Source organism: Pyxicephalus adspersus, chromosome 4, assembly GCF_032062135.1.
Source record: "Pyxicephalus adspersus chromosome 4, UCB_Pads_2.0, whole genome shotgun sequence".
NCBI classification, from domain to species: Eukaryota; Metazoa; Chordata; class Amphibia; order Anura; family Pyxicephalidae; genus Pyxicephalus; species Pyxicephalus adspersus.
In genome coordinates, this window is record NC_092861.1 from 34026851 (window position 1) to 34051838 (window position 24988).

At 36.6% G+C, this 24988-nt stretch overlaps 1 protein-coding gene across 2 annotated transcripts in view; it reads right to left on the reverse strand.

Moving 5' to 3' along the window:
- Positions 1–2921: 2921 nt before the first annotated feature.
- The window catches only part of SEPTIN2 (septin 2), a 32093-nt gene continuing 10026 nt past the window's right edge, over positions 2922–24988 (reverse strand). For both annotated transcript variants that reach the window (XM_072407826.1, XM_072407827.1), the window contains exons 2-13: positions 24828–24859; positions 21806–21920; positions 19290–19376; positions 18558–18681; positions 15554–15688; positions 15226–15343; positions 13282–13383; positions 9939–10084; positions 7757–7843; positions 7502–7556; positions 6808–6890; positions 2922–5806 (exon numbers count right to left, since the gene is read on the reverse strand). In XM_072407826.1, coding sequence (XP_072263927.1) covers positions 6810–6890; positions 7502–7556; positions 7757–7843; positions 9939–10084; positions 13282–13383; positions 15226–15343; positions 15554–15688; positions 18558–18681; positions 19290–19376; positions 21806–21920; positions 24828–24839 — 1062 coding nt within the window. In that variant the 5' untranslated portion in view covers positions 24840–24859 and the 3' untranslated portion in view covers positions 2922–5806; positions 6808–6809. The remainder of the gene's footprint in view (positions 5807–6807; positions 6891–7501; positions 7557–7756; positions 7844–9938; positions 10085–13281; positions 13384–15225; positions 15344–15553; positions 15689–18557; positions 18682–19289; positions 19377–21805; positions 21921–24827; positions 24860–24988) is intronic.

Below are 24988 nucleotides of genomic sequence, written 5' to 3' on the forward strand. Positions count from 1 at the left end.
AACGCCTGCACGATGCATGAACGAGTGCTGTACATACATCACTATTCTGCTCTATGGAGAGGGGAGAACGATGGAGCAGCACCCTGCCGCGCTCTCTCCTGTTCACTTGCGATCTTTAGTCGTACATGGATAATCCAGGGCGATAAGCGCTGCACACACGTAAGATTCTCATTCAATGTCAGCCCTGAGCCAATTATCGGACGAGAACCCTTGCACATGTGTATGTAGCCTTAAGGAAATATCTGCCCAATAATGATCACCCTTTCTCTGATCACAGATGCACACACTCCAACTTAAGGCTCTTCAACAGCGGCTTTAAAGAGGAAATCAAATGTACTTTTGACATTATTTTGGGAACATTCAGAATTATTGCGGATAACTTGCTTCCTATGTTCTTGTATTGCCTGCTATGGGTAGAGAAGCAGTGGAGAAGCTAACAAAATCCCATTGACCACAGCTTTGCTATGCCCGATCGGGAGCCCTGGGGTTTGCCTGACAGCTTGCAATTTTAATCTACTTAGTTTAATCAATAAAAAAAGCCCAAAATCTGATTTATCAGCAAAAACAAAAAAGTCACCCTATATAATCTTATAAACATGAGAAAAATCATGTTCAGCATTAAAACATGAAGCTCAGCTCACACCTGTACATCTGTCTTGTGTCACCAACAGGTTTAAATGACAGTTTTACTGCAGTACACAAGACTTCTCACACTCACTTCCTATAAACTACTTTTTACAAGGGATTTCTCGTTTCCTAAATAAAACAAAACTCTTGAACTTCAGGAGCTAGGTTACCTTTCTCCAATCTGCACAGCAGCAGGAAATGCATATAACACCACGAGAGAAGGTTTGGGTCAGATTCTATGCTGCCATTAAAGTCTGACCTAAAATGACTTTAAAAAATAAAGTGCAACAAATTATATATAAACACACACAAATCTATTGTTAACGAGAGGATCACGACAGATAAAAAATATGATCACAAGGACGCAGATCGGAATTTAGGTTGTCATTACAAGGTCTGGTAACCACGTGTTAAGTTAGACAGAAAATATTATTACTAATAAACAGGATTTGTATAGCGCCAACATATTGCACAGCGCTGTACAATAAATAGGAGTTGTAAATGACAGACGAATACAGTGACACAGGAGGAGGAGAGGACCCTGCCCAAAAGAGCTTACAATCTAGGCGATTTACACCTTCTACATCCAGTACCTCTAGAGCTCAGCCTAAAACACACATCATGTGGATATTATTGCCCTAATGTCTGAATGGTGGGGCAGGGTCCTCTCCTCCTGCGTCACTGTCTATGTCCGTCATTTACAACCACTATTTAATGTACAGCGCTGCGTAATACGTTGACGCTATATAAATCTTGTTCAATAATAATATCCTATGTCACACTCACATCAGGCTCACTCCAAAAAGTCAAAAGCAAACTACAAAAACTTTCAATAACTTGACTACTGTACAGTGAATCTTGCTGGTAGCCAAAGTGTGAAAAGAATGTCTGTGCAGATTCCCCCTTTTTATTCACAGGTGATAACAACACAGGCATTTTAATTCACATTGTGTATTATATAAGCATTTACAATATGCAGACTAGTGGTTAGTTTTCAGTGATACAATTAGCAAAAGTAACAAATGGAAAAACACAAACACATACACTTCTTTCTAATAAAAAAAACAAAGGCACAACATTTAGCCCCAATGCAAGGGGCCTTCGGTCAAGCTCGGATTGCCAAGTGTGTACTTTGTATGATAAGAGAGGAGTCACCTTTCTTGCACTGTATGCAGAGTACAATGAATGATAGTTTGAACTTTGCTACCAATATGAATGCTTTGTCAGTTCTGAATTACATGATGCAATTACTATTAGGCTACCTAAGCAATACTCCATTTTCACATGTGTATAATTACACAATATGTGTATAGGTTTCAGCACTTGCATCATCCATCCAAGGACAATCAAAGAGATTTTCCAGCATAGTGGTAAAATCCACTGAAACCACAGTTTCATGGAATTAATTAATCAGCTTTTATTTCTTGGATGCAGACTATAACAATGGTAGTAGTTTTCAGAAAACTTTAACTACTCACAAAGAATTTGATTACAAAAACAAACAAATGGAGAAAGGAAACCAATAACCACCAATCATTTCTACTGAAACTGGCTCACAATCTAAACAGTTAACAGTGGGTTGCTTTGATCCAATTGTTTTTGCAACTGAAGGCAGACTAAATGAATGAGCTTCAAAATGCCTACTGGGGTGTTTATTTTTATGTTTAAGCAAAACTGCTAGAATTCTGAGGAATTTAATGTGAGTACATAAAAAAAGCAGAGGAAACCCTTATTATCTGGGAAAGTAAACATCAAAATGATTGGCAGTTCCAGAGATATAGAGGATAGAACTTTAGCCTGAAGCCTTCACACTTTTATACCTTTCAATAGATCAGCAAGGCTCCTGATTACATTAAAAGAAACAATATAGAGACTCAGAAAGCAGGAGGGGTAGAGTCAAACTCAAGTATTTTAAGTAAATTTGAGCTCCACATTCCATTTATCTGCCTAGGTCTCGGACACAGATTATTTTTAAAATGCAATCTTTACAAAAGACTACATCGGCCTATGGATTCAATAAGAATTGTGCAAGATCCTGGTTTACTTTAAAGAGAATCTCTTACTTTGCTTACTCGGAGTAGGTTAGGGTCAGTGTCCTAGCACTCAGGCTCAACTGACCTGTTCTGCCCCTCACCAGTCACATTGATCAGCAATATGGTGGTGAGACATGCATTGAAGATTCAGCCCTGCTCAAAATAAACCAGAAATTTGATAATTCAAGAACACTAAGTGGGCGCAGCTCAGAACTCATGGAGAACAACAAAACATATTCCAGTTGTCATTTTTCTGATTGGTTTAGACACTCAGTTATATCTTTGTATTAGTCCCATCTGTCAATATTATTGGGACTTAATAAACCATAAGCTTAGAGTAAATTCTAATAACTTTCATTATTATTCTAGTTTTCAGTAAGTGGGAACTGAAACTGCGATTTAGAATCTTAATCTCATATTTGTTATAAAAAAAAGAGAAAGTAAATTAAATGATGGAAAGGAAACAATTTTCCACTTAACAAAATCCCTGAAACAAAAATCTGCAATAAACAGCAGATGTTGTAGTTTCCACGTACTAGAAGATCATAGTTCATCTAATTATAGACATACAATTCGCATACGCTGTGTTTAGATGGGGAGCCCTAGCCAAAAATTTAAGCAGTCAGCTTACTGTTTCAGAGACAAAAATGTAATTTGTAACAGTTGGGTATGATCACATTTGCACTAAATACTGACTTCAGAAAGCAATGTCAGCTGAACAAGTTACTGAACATTCTCTAATCTGAAATACACATTGACATATTGTTTTTTATGGCAATATATATATGTATATATATAATCCGAACTCCTTTGTTTCAGTAGAATAATCTGTAGAATAGCACGTCATTTCACATATGCTCAGGTGTAAAGCTCCACTTGGCATTCAGGAGATATCATATAGGAACTGATAAGTAAACCAGGTATGAAATGTTGCAGGACCTTATTCAGGACTGAGGCAGTTCGGTGTAACAAAAGTTAGGGTCATTAGCCCTGGCACTTTCACACATGAGGACTACAATGACTACATTATGCTATATGGAATATAAATCAGTAACCATAAAACGACACTCAGGGCACAAAAGAAAAGAAAAAAATATTTAGTTTTTTTGGAATCACATGTAACCCTGTTTGTGCATTACATCAATGCTAACATATTAGAAGACCTTAAAATATATTCCTCAGTCATGGGCAATCAAATGGCATAATCCCTTTAGCTGTATCAAGTTATTACATTGTATTCATCAACTGAAATAGTACTGGAAAGATAAAGCAGGAACCCTTGATTAATTCTTGCAGCACCCCAGGACAATAGAAATCTAGGGAGATGTATTGTGGATGAAAACAATGACTTCTTCTCATGGTTGTTGCCCTTCCTTTTTGTTCTTGGCTCATTATTATTCACTGAAGCCACCTATCATACCATGTGGCCAACAGGTCCATATATTTTATTATCATTGGAACATCATAACGAACATTGCTGGCGACCGTTATGTTGTACATCTGTACAAGGCTTGCTAATAAAACAGCTAGCATTTCTTATGTATTGGAATAACAGATTTATCCTCCTAAATAACTGTACCAGGCTTACAGGTTCAATATAAGTAAGCTTAAAAATCCATTTTTTAGTATGTTAGGCATCAAATATCACTATATACAGTTTACTTATTTATTTTTTGTGAATCTGTTGCAGAATTTTCCATATGAAGATTCTTCCAGTAATAGAACTTTTTGTTCCTTGATGACATTACTAAGCGGCTGCCTAACATGTAGAAGCAGTGTTGTCAGCCTGCCGTCTGTGCTCCTAAATTTGACTGTCGTGGTTTCTATTAAATTGGCAACCTGAAGCAGCTTCCATGGCAAGCAATACCGTTACTCATTGCAGGGGGGAATTATAGTGTTGTTAGCCTGATACAGGACGTTTTGTTACAGGCAAGTTCTCTTGGTAAAGTGTTACATGAGATTTACAAAACATTATTTCTCAAAAAGAAAAAAAAAAAACTGTATACAGAGGTTACATGCCAAACATACCAAAAACAAGAATTCGGGTTTGTGTACACTTTTACATGAAAAGCAAATCTTGTTGCTGTCTAACAGTGGTCAAAGTAAAACTCTTTCAACACCCTTCAAAACACCTTGTAAAATATCTACAATAATGCTGAAAGGAAACATGAGCTAACAGATTCGAAGGCCGCCACTTCTAACCTTTTCCTAAATATCTCAGCTACCTGGTCGTCATGCTAAACCAATGGCTTTAATATTCCAAACATCCAGAAAATATATCCAGATATTGAGTGCTGGCTTCTTGCATTGTGGGTCATCGATGAGCAGTATACAATGATGTACAGACACCAGAAACAAGTTAACAAACAATTTTATATTAATAATAGCACCCTAGGAATTCCCTTAATTTTTTACAATATAATAGTGAAGTGGCTATAGAAAACTTCTTTAATTAACTAGCAAACATATTGATTCACTAGTTAAAATACCTTCAATTAACAGCTCAGGGTATGTTGGTTCTTTTGCAAAAGAGAAGGATGTGAGTCTTTGTAAGTGCTTTTGCAAAGATAACAACAAATATATAGAAGAAGGCAGCCATATTTGTTCACTACAGATGAAAATATTAGATCCTTTGTGCCTTGCTGATCCTCCCATCTCAAGTCCATCAAGAGCCCATTAAAAAGTAGACTATTTCTAATAATAGGTGGCCAGAAATTGTGTGATTTATAGTGCCTATGCTAAAAGCCCAGCAAACAAGATTTAATGATGAACCACTGAGAAACTGGACCGCTAGTGACAGCTGTGCAATAAAAGCAGTACAATGACCTATGTAAAGAAATGTGCAATGTAAAGTGAAACTGATGTCTCATGCTGCTTTGAATGGAGTATAACATGCATTTCCATAATTATGTATATATGATTATCAATGTGTACATTGTGTAAAAGTAGACAACATTGTAACATAGAAAGAGTATGGGACTATTCAGATATGAAAAGTGTGCTTCTATACAGAATGTGCATGGCATAAAACTATGCCTCTGACTGACTGGCAGATATAAAAATGTCAGCATTTAAACATTACAAAAGGCTACAGGAGACGGATCCTGGACAGGCGGCAGCTCCTGTTCTGAACCGTGAATTCATGCCTGGAACGAAAAAAACAGCCTTAACACATATTACAGACAGGAAAGCAGTATATTAACAAGGCAATGCATTAACCTAACCTGTCATCAAACAAATATAAGGGCTGCCACTGTTCACCTCCTTACACAAGTCTGGTAATGCAGCTGTTGTGTTGATCTTGTGGCTTCTTTACTTTTAAGATACTGACCTGGTAGAAGTATTAGGTTCAGGAAATCTCATAGTCTTTACTAAAGCTAGATGATGAGAATGAAAGCCAGGTAGCTAGCTAGCTAGCATTTTCACAAATTCACAGCAATATTGGCAGCCTGCATATTTCTATATCCATCTCTTTAAAGATAAAATGCAAGATGAGCTTTTTTCCTATCATACACATACTGACCATTTTTACTTTCTTAGTTATATTCAAACACACAGTATATTTTTTCATACTTCTTTACTTTGCTGTCATTGGCAATCCATACAAAGTTAAACGCCTTAGGAGGTGCTAGTTAAATGGTTAGAGTTAGCAAGGATCAGAAGAGAAGAAACACATGCTACAAATCTTTTGGACTTCCATCCTTTTTTTCATACAATATGTATTACCTTATTTATATCTAAATCAAATAAAATTTATAGAGATTAAGAATCTATCAGAACAACATTTATTACCACTTGTCATGCAAGTCCAATATCTTTTTATTTGGTGAGGAGCAAAGCTTAACGTGCAAACTAACAATATACTGCACTTTACACAGGTAATATTACTTAAGCAAGAGAAAAGGAGTGTTGGCGACAGAGATTCTATAAAATATTTAATAATATATATTGAATTAATATGGAATAAGTCCATTGTGGAAATCTGATAACTGATCAGGCCCAGAAAGATGCAAAAGTGAAGGATTGATAATTAGCTTGATTTTTTTGCTGATGCACTTTTCCATTTCTAGGAATATGATTTAAATTGTTTAGATATATAAAAAAAACTGAATGAATTAGAAAACACAGCATAAATATGTCTCCTTACCATTACATATGTGCATCGCCTTCTTGTCTCTGAATCTGCATCTGAGCTTGCATTCTTGCAATCATTTCCTGCATACGACGAAGCTACAAGACAAAATCGAACAAAATGACTACTTGTCATAGTTTGAGTCAGAGATTTAAACACGTAGCTTGCATTCAGAAGGCAATCTGCTTTTCCACACAGAATAAAGCTGCGTACACACGTCAGATTTTTCTCGCCCGACAATCGGCATCGGCCAGATATCGGGCGAAAATCTGGCGTGTGTACAGTCGGCGTCGCCCATCGTCCGAACGACCGTCCTGGCGGATCCATGGACGATGAACGACGACCTATCCTAGGGGGAGAGCGCGCAGCAGGGTGCCACTCCGTCCCTCTTCCCCTCCCCTCTCCATAGAGCAGAACCGTTCATGCATCGTGTAGTCCTTTGGTGGAAAGATCCTTTCAAACTACAAAAATTGCACGTGTGTACGCAGCTTTAGGAGCAGGTATATCATCACTTTACATTTGCTGCTAACAGCCACCAGCCAAAAAACAAACAGAATGTAACATGTTAAGGGACGGAAAGACACAAAGTCAAATGTGCCCAAGCCAGACACCAGCTCTTGTATACCCAGTGTAAAGTAGAAGAATCACTCTGACGTTGAAATAGGAAAATGTATGGTTACTTCTATTACATGTAAGTAGGATTTCTCACCTCGGCTTCCTTTTCCAGCAGTATCTGGTCCTTAGACACCTCCACATTTTCCATACTGATGTAGAAAATAACAGATACAATTAATTAACATATCATCTGATTTTAATCAAGCAGAACATTCAAAACTACCAATCTAAATATTAAGCACTTACAACGTTCTGCCAGCAAAACCCATGTGATCCCCACAGCACCAATGCATTCCAGAATCAGAATTCAATATGCCTCATCATTACTTAAATTAAGCTGACACTGTACCTGCCACCTCCTTTTTTGAGACGCTCAGAGCGAAAGTTTTCATAATGCAGATCCTGAGTGACCTCCTGCAGATCCTGCATGTGTGTGCTGCAAACACAAAATACACATTATATATTAAAACAGAAAAGCCATAAAAGGTTTGTATGCAGCAAAAGGTCTTTATTCATTTATTAATTACCAGGCTGGGAGGAAAACTTCTCTAATTACCATAAAAATTATTCTACCCATCTAAGTTTACTGTAAAAGAGATTATTTTGCCTGGTCATTGAAATAATGGGAGGGAAAGACCAGAGAAAGAGCCCAGGATCATGAAAATAAGGAAATACCCACTAGCACCCAATTAATGGACATGCAATTTTTAAGAGATTCATAAAACTTTGAAAATACAGGCAAAGAAATTTCAGACCGGTACAGAGCAGTTGTTCTATATGCCAACCGACCACTTGGCTAATCTGGGCTAATTTGTTATGGAAATTCTTTTCATACAGTAGAGGTTGACCCTAAGCAACCATCGCTGATGCAAATGTGCAATTAGTTATCTACACAACTTGAATATTATACCAGATTTTAGCAGTCTTGAGAGGGTATATTGTAAGGAACCTAAAGCACAACTAAACAAGAATATAAACAAACAATCTCTTCAGCAAAAATACATTTACTTTCTAACTGCAATTTTTTTAATTACACTTCTCCTCACTCCATCATGGGCATCAAGATCTTCATCCAAACCGTTTTTAGGTTTAGTCATCCTATTTGGCCAGGCTGGAGTGACAAAACTTGCAAACATGTGCAGGGGACGTCATTCATTGTATGATCCCAGCCAGCTACACTGAGATGATACAATGAGCTGCACATTCAAAGCTCTATGCACATTGAAGGAAAGGTTATAAACAGGTAGGTAAGCTTATTTTATTGCAAGAGGAAGGCTTAGACTTCCATCTGGCTTTGGCTGTATAAACATTTGAATAATAAAAAAAATAAATAAAAAAAAAAAAAGGTATAAAATTGGAAGCATTTGCTTAATGTATAATAATTTTTGGGGTACAGGTTGACATTCAAAAATACGACCATGGACAAACCGGTTCCTTCAGATTTCCGGCATGGATTTCGGAGGACATTTTCAAATTTACACTGTTTTCTGGAGGCGCCGTTTATGTTTTGATGGCGCTGTTCTCCAGAATCGGCTGTTGGGTCTTGCCTGCATGTGCTTTCCTGCTCATTCCTTCTCATTTATTTGCTGCCGTATAGCCCTATTATGGATGCTGAACCCATTTAAAGGACTGTACAGGTAGTCATTTTCTGATAAATATATACAGCATACAGAACTGTAAAAAAAAATCCGGAATTTTCGAAAGTCAGGCACTCCTAATGTCTGGAGGTTGCTGTATTTTTGAATGTCAACCTGTATATTAATATTTATATAGCCTAACAAGATTAATTGCTGTAGGTCCCATTTGTCAAGGTGTTGGGTGAGGAAGTCTAACAATGAACTAACAGTATCAGTAACAGGTTTTAACAGTATCGGACATAGCTGTCAGATAAAAACAAGATATTTTACAAATACTAGGAGGTTTCCAAATGAAAGGAAAACTTCTACCTCCAAAACCTTTTTTGTGTATTCTACAGAACACACAAATGTTTAAACCTGAAAAATGCCACATTGCATTTTTTAGTAATTGGCTACTTATACACCAGAAATGCCTTGTTGGAAAGCCGGCCTTTGGTTTAATACTACAAGATAGAGCTTGAAGTTTTACTATTGTCCATAGTACTATTTTAGAGATGGAGCCAGAAAATTAAAAAGTAAATGTAACCCCTAAACCAATGGCATTTACTTTGCTAAAGCACAATGCATAATCAGAAATGTGTTTTTTTTTTTTCTTTAATCGCTGTTGAAACATAACAATAGGCTTATAGGCTTTACCCAAAACGGAATCTTCTGTGTGCCCAGGTAAAGCAGGATTAAGGCGTTGTGAATGGGTTGGTAGACATGCAGTCTACTGTGGAAAAGCCTTGGCAGTGAACTCTCTAAAAGACATTATAAATGTGGCCCAATCTACAAAAATCCAGAAATAACTGGACCTTTAAGTATATTTTATATCTAGATGTGCTTCATACACTTCTAATATTCATATTACCCGAAAGAAAGTAGCAAATGTAAAAAAGCCTTGTCTACACTTACATAAGCATTGTCCTTAGTTTAAGAAAGTCATTGTGTTCTGGGTTCTCCACTTCTACCACACCCCAAGGATACAGCCGGCCTCTGACCTTTTTACCTTTAGCCTCAATAAGCTGGTTAGATCCAACAACAGAGAAGGGAATACTGGCCTACAAGGAAAAAACAAAGATATAGTATATACAGTACACACGAAAGCAACAGCATTACCAAGAAATATGAATAACATCACACTGTCTAACATAACTTAATTTCAGAATTTTAAAAGCTTAAACAAAAAATGATACAACACTGCATGAAGTAAAAAAAAAAAATTTAAAACAATGCCACTAATGGCCCCTACTAATGTTCTGCCATATGTTAATACTGTAATAAGCATTCTATTATCAACCAACTTATCCGCCATTAAGATAGGATATTACTGCAATATCAGAAAGTGCATCACTAGGTGTATCACTTGTGGGATAAGAGATTGTCATGAGGGAGACACAGGTCTTCAGCCCATGTCAACTCTAAGTTGTGATATCAGGGCTTACTTTTCTTTTCTCCTGGCATTTATTAAAGCTCTCTAAAAGATAGAATATAATGATATAACCTGGGTGATCCAGCAAACCTAGAATTAATCTGGTCCCACTAATATTGTGATATTTTGGAAAATATTAAGTCCTGATTTCCCCTTTAAAAATAACAAATGGTCTTCCTTTAAAACGTCTTTCTTGGAAATTTTCTCTCTAACAGACCAGGGTCATAAATTTCCTTATCATTGTTTTGTGTCTCCAGGGGTCAAAAAACTAAGATAAGGCTTGCAGAGTGGCCCTGATTGAACTCTTAAGCTACGTACACACTTTCACTTAATATCTTTGGTAAACGAACGACGAACGATCCTGCACGATATCAGCGAACGATCGTATGACACCGATCCTGTACATACAGATAACGACACGATCGTTCAAAGATATTGTACACACGATAGATGCGATCGTTTGAACGATACAAGAAGTGACGTGCACCACAGGAAGTGAGCGAACGTTTGTTCATCGCGCATGCTCAGACCATGGACGATCACTGAACGACCGTACACACGATAGATGGTCAACGATCGTCGTCCAATCCGATGCACCGGTCCGGTCGTTCATTTCCAACGACTATCCTCGTTCGTCGGCGTCGTTGGTTACTTATTTACGAACGATTTTTGGCCAATCGGTGGCCAATCGGTCGTTCGTCGTTCATTTCCAACGATAAAAATTGCAAGTGTGTACGCAGCTTAAGATGTATTCTGCAACCCATTTATTAATAATCTGTGTTTTTCCAATATACCATTCTGTATGAAGTAGTAGTTGGCTGATTTGTAGTTGTAATGTTATGGTGAGCATTTTGGGACCAAGAACTAGTCTGAAAGCCTGGAAACCATAAGTAGCCTGTCCTGGTGAACTATAAGCCCCAGACATGCCTAGTTTGGTCTCTGTGAACTTCTTATTTTGTGGTGATTAATAATCTGGGGGTCGGCAGTTCATAAAACCTTTACTTGTGAATTATAAATGGCTAAAACAAGGGCATTTTGGAAGTGTCCACAGAGCATCATAACCCATATGGACACAGCGCTTCAGACAGCCCCCACCCTGCTGTCATTGATTGTTGTATTAGTCCCACCTCTGTGGTTGGCCTAGAAAAAGCCATGTAATTCTAGCAGACACAGCTCTCACTGACATCTTGTTGCTCAGGACAACGGCACTGACACATCGAGCACTGCAGGGAGCCCTGTGACTCTGCTGATAACTTGGACTTTACACAACAACCTGGACCAAAAGCAAACCAACTCCACCTAAGTATTATTTTACAGTTTTCTCTTTTTATATTATGCTGTTGCTATAGTTCTGCTATTGTACTTAGATTAGTCTATATTTTCTATAATTTGTTTATGCACTGTGTTTGTATTTTTTTTTTACTTATTAAACACCATAAAAAGTGTAAGCCTAATCTCTGAATGCTCCAAGTGGAAATATTGTAACTACTAACACAAAACGCTACTAAAACCCTTGCGATTTCTGAAACATCCCTATCTGGAGTGGCAGTAGGTGGCACAAAAGAAGCAGACGCATAACTGCAGTTGTCAAGGGTAACGGTGTGTGCTTCCATCTGAGCACGTGGTGGCAGTCTACCTGTGAAGGTGTGTGGCAAGGGATACCAGAGTGGTTACCCTTGTCCCGTGGCGGCCCCTCTCCAGTCTGCTGGTGTGTGGACTGTTGCGGAGCGAGCTGGAAAGTCTATGCCCAGGGGTGCGGGCTGTGAGAGCGTTCGTCACAATTATAAGCCAAATAATTGCAAATAACCCTTAAGAAATCCATTCCAGGTTTGCTGGATCACTGAGGTTATATTATGATAGTCTATTCTCTCCAGTTTTAGAGAGCTTTAATAAATCAAGCCCAATGTTGGATAAGCAAAAGGAGGTGAGTGAGGAGTCAGCACACATAATTAAAGCAAACCCATGATTTGACTGTACAGTTAACACTAAACAGTAGTGATCACAGAGAAATGTTTTAACTCATAACAGTTAACAGTAACAACAAAGTTGATTCAAACTATGCAGAACAACAATGTTGAAATTGAAGAACGGAAAGGTGTTAATTTGTATAAAGGTACTAGATGGAAGGTAGGCATGGCAAGGAAGGAGCTCTAGTAACAGCAGGTATTGCTGAAAGATACGGTTATCATTAGAAAAGGTACTACTGTAGGTAACATTCTACATTCCCTTATTACAAACACTACTTTTACAATACAATGCTTGTGATAGAGAGATATGATTAGATAAATTATGGGATACAAACCAGATGTTAGAAGAACCAACTTAGACAAAAAAGCAGTGTCAAACTCAAACTCTTGTCAAAACTTTCTTTTTAGTATTGTTTAAAGAGGTAAGGGCTAAAAAGTCAGTCTCATTTTCATTGCTTTTTGTGTTCCACGTTTGGCAAACTTACTGTTACTATCAGTGCAGTAGAAAACAATCTTTATATTTATGATTCAGACAGGGGCAGCAACTTTAGTACATTAGGAATACTTTAGAAACGGTCAGGTTTTTTTTTTTAATAGTTTTTTGTCTTCCTGTCCTGGTGACTTTCACATACTCTAAATTTGTTTTAATAAGAACACAAGGGTAAATCTTGCCAATGAGGAGGCTGACTGCAATAAAATCCTTAGAAAAGAATTGCCTCTTGCCCATTATATCTAAGCTTAAGAAAAAAAAAGAAAAAAAAAAGATAGGTTTATCGGATGAAATCCTGTAACTACTTGTTTAGTATTTCTAGTATCCTGGCGTATTTATGAAACAGTTGCCATAGAAGTTGCTACACACCTTTAAAAGCCTTGTCTGCTCCTTAAAGTCTTCATCTTCATCAGACTCTGCATCTGGAAGCTGATAAATCTTAATGCCACGTTCCTCAATCTCATCTAGAATCTACAAATACAAGAGAGGTATGATAACATTACTAGTTGTAGAAGTGTCAAGCAATCAAATTATTAGTCATAGTTGGGCACTTTTTACAAGAAAGGAAAAGAGGTAGCAACATAATTTTAGGGGTACAAATAACAGTAAATTATCATTTTATTGCACATAATTTTAAGACATCAACATTTAAACTTTAGGTCTATTTATAAATGTTTTCACATAAGATTTACACAACTTCCACCAATCATGCAAACAAAATCTAATTAGAAAATGTGTAAACCATGGGTGAAAACATTTCTAAACAGACCTCTAGATGTGATGAATACAGCAGCAATAATTGTAGTATTAATAACGTGTCCCTTTCATTAATAAAACTAGAAATTGTAGTACTAGTTAAGTGACACTAGATGGCACAACATAAAAAGGAAATAAACAATGGTAAAATTTATTTATGGCAGAATAGTCAGCAAAAATAAACGATTTCCATTTAATCCAATTATGTATTCATTTAAATATTCATAAATGCTGTTTACATGGAACCTTACTACTAGCCTTCTGTACTGCCCAACGCAGGAGACTCATCAGTGAGCTGCTGCTCATTTACTAACTATTCACATTCTTGAAACTCTTCTTTAACTTCTTTGGAGAAAAGTCAAGTCATGACCTTTCTAAGGGGTCTAGACTTTCTTTCTAGGGCTTCAAAATAATGATTATATATGATAACGATAATAATTATGAAGATTCGCCTGACTGTTAGAAACATTCTCTGATGGACGAACTTTTCGGTTAATTAGTTTTAAATGGCAGTTATTGGATCTCCACCAGTTGCTTAATGTATGATTCACTGCTTGATAACAGATCTCTTTATGATTCGTGCCATTTGTGCCTGCCTAACATTAGGGTTACAGATAAGACACATAAGATCATCACGCAGAGTAGTTATAATCACACTATTGATGGTACAGTGCAAAACAATACAGCTGTATTCGACTGCTGACCCATCACTGGATGGCCTTAATGCTGCAGGAATTTCAAAAGCAAATTTTTAAATATTTGTATAGCTTGAATAAATTGTGATATATTTCCTCCTTTAAAGTGAACATTTCATACTTTTTAAATTTCTCCTCTCAATCCTTTGCTACAAGGGGTGGGTAGACTGCTGTTGAAGCTTTGCTATTCCAACTAAGGTCCTCATTGGGTTCTGGGAGAGTGGGTGCTTTTAAGGCAACTCTTTGCCTCAAAATCAAACTCAAGACCTTAGTTACATTACATTTTACTGGATCACAGAAGAGGGTTATACTATAGGTAATAAAATGTGATTTTGGTGCTCATTAGGCAATAAACTGAAAGTTTAAAAAGAACAAGATCATTTTGATATGTGATAATGAATATAAGCCTGTTAAGCAGTTTAGAAGGTGGAATATTATTACAAGTACATGAAGCTAAACTCCAGGAAATATTAAACAGGGTAAATGCTGATTTATGCTCAGGGGAAGCAGAACAAATATATTTACTTACTATATTCCCTTGCTCCTGCAGGCATCCACGTGACTGGTCCCATGCAGCCTCCTGCACTTCAGGCTGTGTTACCAGGCACTGACATCATCCTCTACAATGCAGGGCTAATAACCCTGCAATGTAAGGGAGGACGCCGATTGTTACCAACATCCAGAGCAATCAAAACCAGAAATGGGCATGGAAGACTACAGGGGAGTGAAAGTTGGGGCAAGTAAATCTCCCTGTTATGTCTAGGGTCCATTTACTCTGTACATATGAATACTATAACATGCACAATATTCAAGTAAAATTGGATTTTATTCCCCACAGATGCAAAAAATCGTCAGTTCTTACTCTTCTCTTCAGTCTTTCCCGTTCCTTCAAAGTCAAAGTATCAGCTTTGGCAATAACAGGAACAATGTTTACTCTGTTGTGCAAAGCCTTCATAAACTCCACATCAAGGGGCTTCAAACTGTGAACAGATACAATATATATACAGATCATTATATATTTCCAAGAGTTTACATTTTAACACAATCAATTCTTTGCATGTCTGTTTCCATCGCCCTGTATATTCATATTGACGTATGGATTATGTTAATTGTACCGAGACATCAAAAGGCTGATCATTAATATAGAGGTGACCTGATAACATGGACAGCAGAACATGACCTTTACGTACCCATGGCCAAAGGGGGAGATGAAGTAAAAGCAGCAGTGGACACGGTTATCCACAATATGTCGGCGGTTCAATCCACTTTCATCATGAAGATATCGCTCAAATTGGTCATCCACATAGCGAATTATGGGTCTGAAACTGCATTTTGGTGGAGAAAAAAAACAAAATATATATTTAAAAATGACATTAGGACAATACTCCATATTTATCATTTGCGTCTTCTTCTAGTATTTCTCATAGAAGGCACACATTGTTTAGATTAGTAGGATGAACAAGCTGCATGAATTCTCGTTTAGTGTAATAAAAGAGATAATGGGAAATGTAATAAAAGAGATAATGGGAAATGTGCACAGAGAGTATGTGGCACCAATATTATTTTTTTTTTCCTCCCAGGAATGGTAATTTAGGACTGCTGTTTGCAGTTCGATAAACAAGGGATCTACTTTAGAACCTGTTGTCAATGGAAAAGCAACGTAAAAGTTAACCAAAGCCAGACATTTTTCCTATTTTGGAAAGAATAGCATAAACCTGTGTCATGATACAACGCTGCGTAATAGGTTGGTGCTGGATAAATCCTGTTTATTGTTAAAAATAATGTTGTCTGGTGTCCTATTGGGGGAGATTTCCCTTTACCTTCTGTCCCAAAATGAGAGGCAATCTCTCCAAGTCCTCTGTTTGTTATCACTGCATCAAGTTTCTCTATTCTCACCTGATGACAATCGACCATTTGATGGGACAATAACCACTAAAGCTACATACACACGTCAGATGAATCTCGGTTGATAGGCGCAGTCTGGCGAGAATTTAGAGGTCGTCTGACCTCATTCATGAATCCACCAGAAGATGAACGACTGCAATGCAAGTCTCTCACTCATTCATCTTTCAGTCATTTGTGATTAGAAACAATCATGAAAGATTGTTTCCAACTACAATATTCGAGAGTGTTACATAGCTTAAGATAAAAACAGAGGGTGACACTCAAGTGGGACAACACAGCAATAGGTACTTGATAAGGTTACCAACTATTTTCCAAATCATTAAAAACAAAAAACATGTAAATGTTTTAGCTTTAAATGCATAGGAAATTTTCACTTCGTTCCAAACTAGAATAAAGTGTGAAGTTTTACTTTACAGTAGCGTTACTCTTAACTTTAAAAACAGAATAATAAATGTGTGTCTATATATATATGCAAATTGTCCTTATGCAGAAAATTCTAGCGTTCAGTAGACTGTTTGCAAATCAGGTTTTATAGTCTTGTTTTGAGAGAGGAGGAACTTATGAGGAAATTTACAATTCAAAAATGAAGACTTTAAATATTTTGCTGCAAATCTGCTGTGGTTTAGTTGTAGACTGGTATAGGGCAATATACACAAAAATATAGCTACTGTCTTCCTGTTCTTCTTGCTCATTCATGGTTTGGCAGCTAGCTAAAAAATAACACACATAATTTATGTGAACAGCTATATGCACTGATGAACAAACATAGCTAGCGTAAACAGATATAAATGTATGAAAAGAATGGATTGTAATTATCAAACAAAGAAAAAAAAGGGGAACATTTCCGGCAGGTGGCCAATAACCTAAATGAAAACCATAAAAACAACCTTAAAAACGCCGGTTTCCTTTGGGGGAAAAGGGTGAGAACAAAAATTATTCCCTTAAAACATTCATCTCTCTGTTTAAATAATGTAGGTCATTGACCTCCCTATAACATCTCAGTTATTCACTTCCTCTTCCTCTGCAAGCCACTTATGTGACGCGTCATTGTGGCATTTGTAAGTATTGTTTAGTGTTGTATCCTTCATGTGTTTGCAGCCTTGGACCATCAGACAAAACAGGGTTAAAATATTCGGTATCTGACTCTGGGGGCCTCAGTTCATGAAGTCCAGGACAGAAAACAATTTCTTCCTCCTATCCGGAGGAAGATGCATCAGAGGTCGATGGTTGTGTCATTATATATATATATATATATTCTACTGTAACATCCTGGAACAAGGACACCTAAAGATGATAATTTATTTACTCCAAAAAACTTTGTTACACACTTAAGGGAAAACATTATTGGTTACCACTGTGTTCCTATTCCTGCTAGTTGCCTGACTGTCAAGCCAACTCAATCATGAAGCTGGTATGCTTTACTTGTCTACTTGTTTCAGGATATTAACTTAAAGTGGACCTACATATTTAAAGTGGACCTAATTTTTATTTAACATAAGAGTAGACAACCCTTATATGCAAAGTAAAAAATTGTAGTCATTTATTTTTGGTAGGTCAAAACAGCTATAGAAGCAAAACTATACTTCTCTGATCAGGTTTCCTTTTAAGTAGTGGGTGCACAGGAAGAGAGGGAGAGCATAGTAATAAACCCGGACTGTAATAACTTTACTGCTAATCTGGCAAGGTTTATGGATGAATTGTATTACATTGTAATGCATATTAGCAAGGACTGCAGCTTTTTGCTACAATAAAATGAAGTTGACATCTTTCATGTACAGTATGTACTACTTGTATTCTCTGCAACTGATAACAGATTTAAATGGACACATTTTTGTTAGACTGTGAACAAGGCAGAATTGTGTGAATAGAGAATTCTGATGACTCTAGATACAAAAGATTAATATATGCAGAGAAAAGATACTTCGGGGACATCTATCTTGTATGAATGCAATGTTCCCTAAATGGTGTACCAGTGTTCTCCCCAGCACCTTTTGGGTGGTTACTGAAAAGTTGGGTCACAACGCACGCACCGCCACCCACCTACAGCTTCCGCCTACAAAGCTTAAAAAAATTTTCTAGGGAGAAAACTGGTATATGCATTTTGGCTCTTGATTTCCCTCATTGTTTGAAGCTGAAGGTTAACTAATATGTAACATTAAGTCCGATAATTGTGGTAATTGAAAGGATCCATGATAATTTTGCATCCCCCACACAACGTTTAAACTAGTAACGCCAGCCCCACCAGCAGTATTTAGAATACATATTTTCAAGACCTGAACCTCTACTTACCAATCTTCACAATTCATAGCATCGCCATAGCCTGGAGTGTCAACCACTGTAAGACGAAGCTTTACCCCCCTCTCCTCTATCTCCACTGTGGATGCTTCAATCTCCACTGTACGCTCAATCTTATCTATCACACAAAGATAAGGACATGTAAGCACTGATGACAGCCATGCTTCAAGCAAAAATATAATGATCAAACTGCACAAAAATCCCATTCAAATGTAATCTGTAACCCATCCTGGCATGTCAAACTGATGAATACCTAATAAGCATTATTAGGTTTCAAACCAACTACAAAAACTCACATTTTCTGCAAGCAAAATGAAAACCATAACTCTACTCTAAATCTATTTTAAAACATTTGTAGCTACCACACTTTCTAAGTCTTATTTTATAGTTGGGTAAAAATCAGTAAAAGAAAAAAACTGCAGCAAGACATGGGCATTTCCCTGTGCTTTAAGTGTCAATAATGATGACATGGTGTTTGGGAAAAGTACAGGCACAGCACTTCTCCCAACAATCTTAAAGGAATATAAAGCAGTTTAGTCAGCAAAACATGAAAAATTGCATACTCAACTAGTTCATACATTTGTCTTTAATTATAAAATCATTTTAACTGATCCTTAATCACAAAGCCACAAAGATTCATTTGCACTTTAATGTGTTCTTACATAGCATGGTATGGATGGTAATATATCTGAAATAACTACACTGTAAGGAATATAGTTCAATCACCTGCTGCGCCAGGCACCACACGCTCAGGATATAAGTCTGTTAGGAAGAGGCTGTTAATAAGCGTAGATTTTCCGAGACCAGATTCACCTGAAATATTACAAGCAGAAATCATAATCATATTAAGGGAAAATATCTACAGCAATCTGCAAATCTAGTTACGTTTCTGTGGCTTCCCCATGAAGCAAGGGGCAATAATGTAATAAAACCTTCAGTACCCTTACTAGCCAGATGTAACCTTTCAATGTAATGAAGCTATGAGATGCACATAGTGTACTCCATTGTACCTGATTTATTAAAGTTCTCCTAGGCTGGATAGAATACACTTTCATCAGTGAAGCTGGGTGATCCAGCAAACCTGGAATGGATCTGGTCCAGGACTGAAAACACTTGCTAACAAACAGCGAACAAATAGCTAGACTTTCAGAAAATCCATTCTAGTTTTGCCCCTTGCTCTCCAGCCTTGGAGAACTTTAATAAATCAGGCCCATTGTGTCTGTTTTTCCATGGTCGTCTCTGTATAGCCAATACAAAAATTATAATTTTAAAATATGAAATGTGTCATTCTAGAGATCCTGAAAAAAAAATGTTTACAGACTATCAGTTATACATACAAACAGTTTCTATTACTACTAGCCATGGTAACATGTTAACAAACAATCCCTCTACATAGGTAGTTCAACAGTAAATTGGCACATTTGAGAATTGTTGCTGCAGACCATAATTTATTGTCAAGGTTTCAGTGAGAAAAAAATTTGAAACGTATACAATCCAGGGTACAGAGGATACACGTAGAAAGATTATACAGTTGGAATGGAAAAGCAAAGAAATGCATACTAGGAGTATAAAAGAAAAGTTTGGTGAAAGACACTGCAAAGTAACAAAGATATTAAAAAGAATCAATGGAAGGCTTAGTAACAGGCTTAGAATCAAAATAATATAAAATACCTATACAATATGCAGAGGTATAAAACAGTATTTGTGTGCCAATCATACTTTAACTCAAAATATATTAATAAAGAAGTCTGTCAGTCACAGACGTATTTATCCATGCAAAAGCATCAATGAGAAACCAAAATGGGAGATTAATTTTTTCAATAGCACCCTTGCAGGATTTTTGCAGGTTTTTTTAAGACTACACTATAAACAGAGCATTACTACTACACATATTCAAGGTCAGGTAGAAATGCCACTTCCAGTGCAATGAACATGGGACCCAAACATGTCCTTATATTTTAAAAGAATCCAAATGAGGAGATTTCTGTCCCTTATTGTTGACACGGAAATAGACAAAGAAATCTTGCCAATAGGAACCCAGACAGAAACTAAAGTAGCTTCATCCTTTCCCCATTTTAATGATAGATGTGATGTTTTCTGTCTCCATGCTGGAGAGCTTCTTTCTCAATTCCTATCACTTCCTCATGGAAAATTTCACCAAAAGACGTACAAACCAACACAAGTTCTAATCCTAACTCATCATTTCTGGAGACAAAAAATAATAATAAAAAAAGGTGCACATTAAAGTACTAGAACTTATCTTCTTTACTTAAAACAATAAACTGATCTCTTATGTCTTACTGCACACACTGTCAAAATGTACACTCATACTTGTGGCAGTTTAATAGCAGCCAATTTAAATTCTGCAGTAAAAAGAGAACTATGTGATTTACAGTATTACACAGATAGAATTGTAAGGGCAGCTCCAGATGGCAAGTTCACATATGGTTCAAATGTGTTTTCTACTTAGTAACACCAGCTGGAAACTTAGGGTGATGTATGATTATTATTATCGCTTTATTAATAATGATTTATATAGTGCCAATGTTTTCCTTGGTACTGTACAATAGCAAATACTTGAACTAACAAGGAGAGGGAAAATGCAGATAATGCACAGTGGAACAGTTCACCTTGTAAACTGTACATGGAAGTGGAATAAGGATATCTATATACTACATTAGTGCAAACACACAGGAAGTAATGCACATAGTGCACACATGAAGAGAAAGTGCACACATGAAGAGAAGAGTTCATCAAGTGCATTGTACTTGGAGTATATATATATATATATATATATATATATATTTTTTTTTTTTTATTACATTTACACATGCAAACACAAAAAAAAATATAAAACCCATACTCAAATCACTAGGAAAGAGGAGTTTACTCTAAAGAGTAAAGGGTGCAATACAATAGGTAAGGGGAGTTGGGACGGAGTACATGAGGTGGAAGCATATACCTTATTGTGTGCTGGCAGGGAATGGGGGGGTCTCCAAACAGTACTATCAGAGCAAAATAGCATAAAAATGTTCAGGTTGGAATTACGCTTTAAAGGAACTGCCTGCAGGGAATCTAATATATCTTTAGGCAGGGTATTTTCTTCCTTATTCACATGCCCCACCTCTTTGGGGTATACAGTAACAGTGAATGTATGCCTTGGCAAGGTTTGTAACTTCTTACGGTTTACCTATCTTTTTTTTGAAATTAGACTTGCAATGTACTGCAGAACAAACTCTTACCTACAACCATCAGTGTAAACTCAAAACCCTTTCGTACAGACTTGCGATGAACTTGATTTGGCAGATTTGCAAATCCAACATACCCTGGGGTCTCAGGGTTTGTGAACTGAGCCTGCTGTTTATAGGAGAAAAAAACAGTTAATATTCTTGCTGTTAAAAAATCCTGAAATATACAGAAAAGCAAGAAAAGGTTTCATGGGAACATATGAGGCCTACTGCATTCTGCAAACAGACTGTGGCCCATCAATACAACTATTTTTCAGAAGTCAAAAACTACAATATTTCAATGCTTCTGAGAAAACACAGGTGCATGGAGGCTTTCACTATATAACAACAGCCACATTGTATTTTCAGAGCAGCCTGAAAGGTCAGAACACAATGGATAAAAACTACAGCAACATCTACAAAGTATCTACTGTGCAGCTGCTGCAGCTGAGATTGGGAGGTAGGGATTAGATAAAGGACTCCACCTGAGTTCTAGACACAAAGACATGGAATAACAACATTACACAGGGATTTATTGACCACAAAAATATAATTTGCTGATGAAAATGCTTTGTACCATGGAAAATGTACATTTGTTTCCAACAGGTTAATCAGGCAAACATTTGACCTCCATAGAAACTTTGCCATTAGATAAAGGCGTTATAGTTGCATACAAACACAATCAGTTGGTCAAAATTGAAGATCAATAGTACACCCTTGGCTCATAAACTGGTAAAGCCCCAAAACTACTTTTTGTATGGATTTTACATAACTGCCCTTTAGTCTCTGATATTGACTATATGGATATTGTGGCTACTCATCCATGAAAAATTATTTCTGATGCAAGAGGTTTACAGATTTCTTTACATGAACAACCCATTTCAATTCCCATTTGAGGATTTGACTAGGTCAATCCACAACCTTTCATTTCTTCTTTTTGTATATTCCTTGGTATTTTTGCTAGTGTCATTTGGATTATTATTGAAAAATCTATTTCCAATGTTTCTAAGGCCTCACATTTTCATCAAACACAGTACAATTATGAAGAATTCATAGTTGATGACTGCAAGCTGCCCAGACATTAAAGCAGTAAAGCAACCCCCAACCATAGCACTAAGATTCACCGTTGGTGCGAGGTTCTTCTCCAGAAATGCTGTGTTCTTTAATTCATTACAACAATTGTTCTATAAAGGCCTGGTCTTTGCCTATATGTGCAATGGAAAACTGAAGCCTTGGTCTAGTGTTCTTTTTAGGAAGCAATGTCTTTTTTTTCCCGGTACACCTCCCATAGAATGTTTTTGTATGCAAACTAATGCAAATGTTTACTTGCAGATCTATGATAAAACTCAGGGGTATTACATAGACTCTTTAAACATTAAACACTCATCTCTTGAACTGCATTTGCTTAGTCCAGCCAATTTTATAATTAAATTAGTTATTTGAAATCTATGCCACTTGTAGATTATTTTTCTTACTGTAGACTAATATTTCACACATTGTGATCTTTTTATATCCCTTACCAGATTTAAAGGCATTAAACTTAATTCTGAGTGTCTCAGATAGCTCTTTCGATCTTGGAATGATGACACCATACCCAATACCTATTTGGGTATGAAATTGAAATATTCAATTCATGGGTTTAAAGAAGAGGTTACTGAGAGTGTACAGAATGTATTTTTCCCCATGTGAAAAATTTAGATTATGAGAAGATATTGTGTGTCATGCATTCAAGTGTTGTTAACTGTGGGTACTGTTCAAAGATCTAGCATTTGCCTGCAAACATGGTAAAATAAATTCCATTATATACAGTTCTTCACATAACTGTATATGATAAGGAGTACAAGAAAAGTTACATATACTGAAAATGTACTAACAAAACTTTGTTTCGATACACATACGTTTCAATACAGTTTATATTTAACTCTCCCAGCTTATAATGATTTACAGAGACACAGCTGTGGGTCTGTTATCTTCAGCAAAAGGCAAGCTTGCTGGTGTATCAAATGCCTGGTCTCCCATTGGGCTCTGTGGTTCCTCCAGCTGACTCCCATGTCACCACAGTATACAGTAGCGACTTAGGAACCAGCGGAATGAACCAATGGGCACATCACCAGTGCATATTTATAATGTACATTTTACATTTGTACAGACAATAACGAACATCTATTCTTTATTTGGAAATGCCTTCCATCATAAAAACCCATTTTACCTGGGAAATATGACCACATGCAGCGCATTACAGCACACAAGTGTGGTCTTGTGGTAAGGAAAGAAAACCTTAGAAAAAGGGCACCCCTTCTTAAATCAACCCACCATGGAGGATAGAGAGTGATACTGTACAAATGTAAGATTTTTGACCAAGACAAGCCATATAAAAAAGCGCGTACGTAGCTTAAGTGGCCACTTTTTTTCTATTATGGATGGGTAATGGGTTCTTTTAGAGAAAAAAGTTCAAATGCAAATGTTCAAATGGCTCAGTTTCAAGTCAATTTAATTTACATGTGATGCCTAAAGCTAGGTACACACTTCTAATAATTATCGTTAGTAAACGAACGATTATGACTGATCAACGATTATGCAGGATTTTACTCGTATTGTGCACAATTCTGTACATAAATTGTACACAAATGTACACAATTGCTGTAACGACATGTTCGTGTATATATAATCCACCAATATTGGACACAGGCTAGATACAATCGTTTGAACGATGCAGGGAGTGACATGTTAAGGACATGTAAAGTGTATTGCCGGTCGTTCATTTCCAAAAACCATCCTTGCTTGTCGGTGTCGTTGGTCACTTTTTTTTAAAAAACGATTTTTGGCCAATCGGTCGTTCGTTTCCAACGATAATTATTGGACGCGTGTACACAGCTTAATTCTAAATGCCTAATTTTCTGCATCTCATAACTATATCCAAACATTACTAACCAATATTCTGTTTTATTTCAGCCACCAGAGGTAAAATTAACAATGTGATAAGGCTGCATTTATTCATACATATACATCAGCTCAACTAAATCAGAATTTTTCTTACCTTTTGAGACATTTTGACTTTTGGCACTAAAGCTGAAAGATAAAAAATAAATAGAACATTTTACTACATAAAAACAGCAAATAAAAAAATTTATTAAAATTAATAGTTTTAAAAACATTTTGAAAATTGTAAAACACAAAAAATATTGAAAAATAGATGTG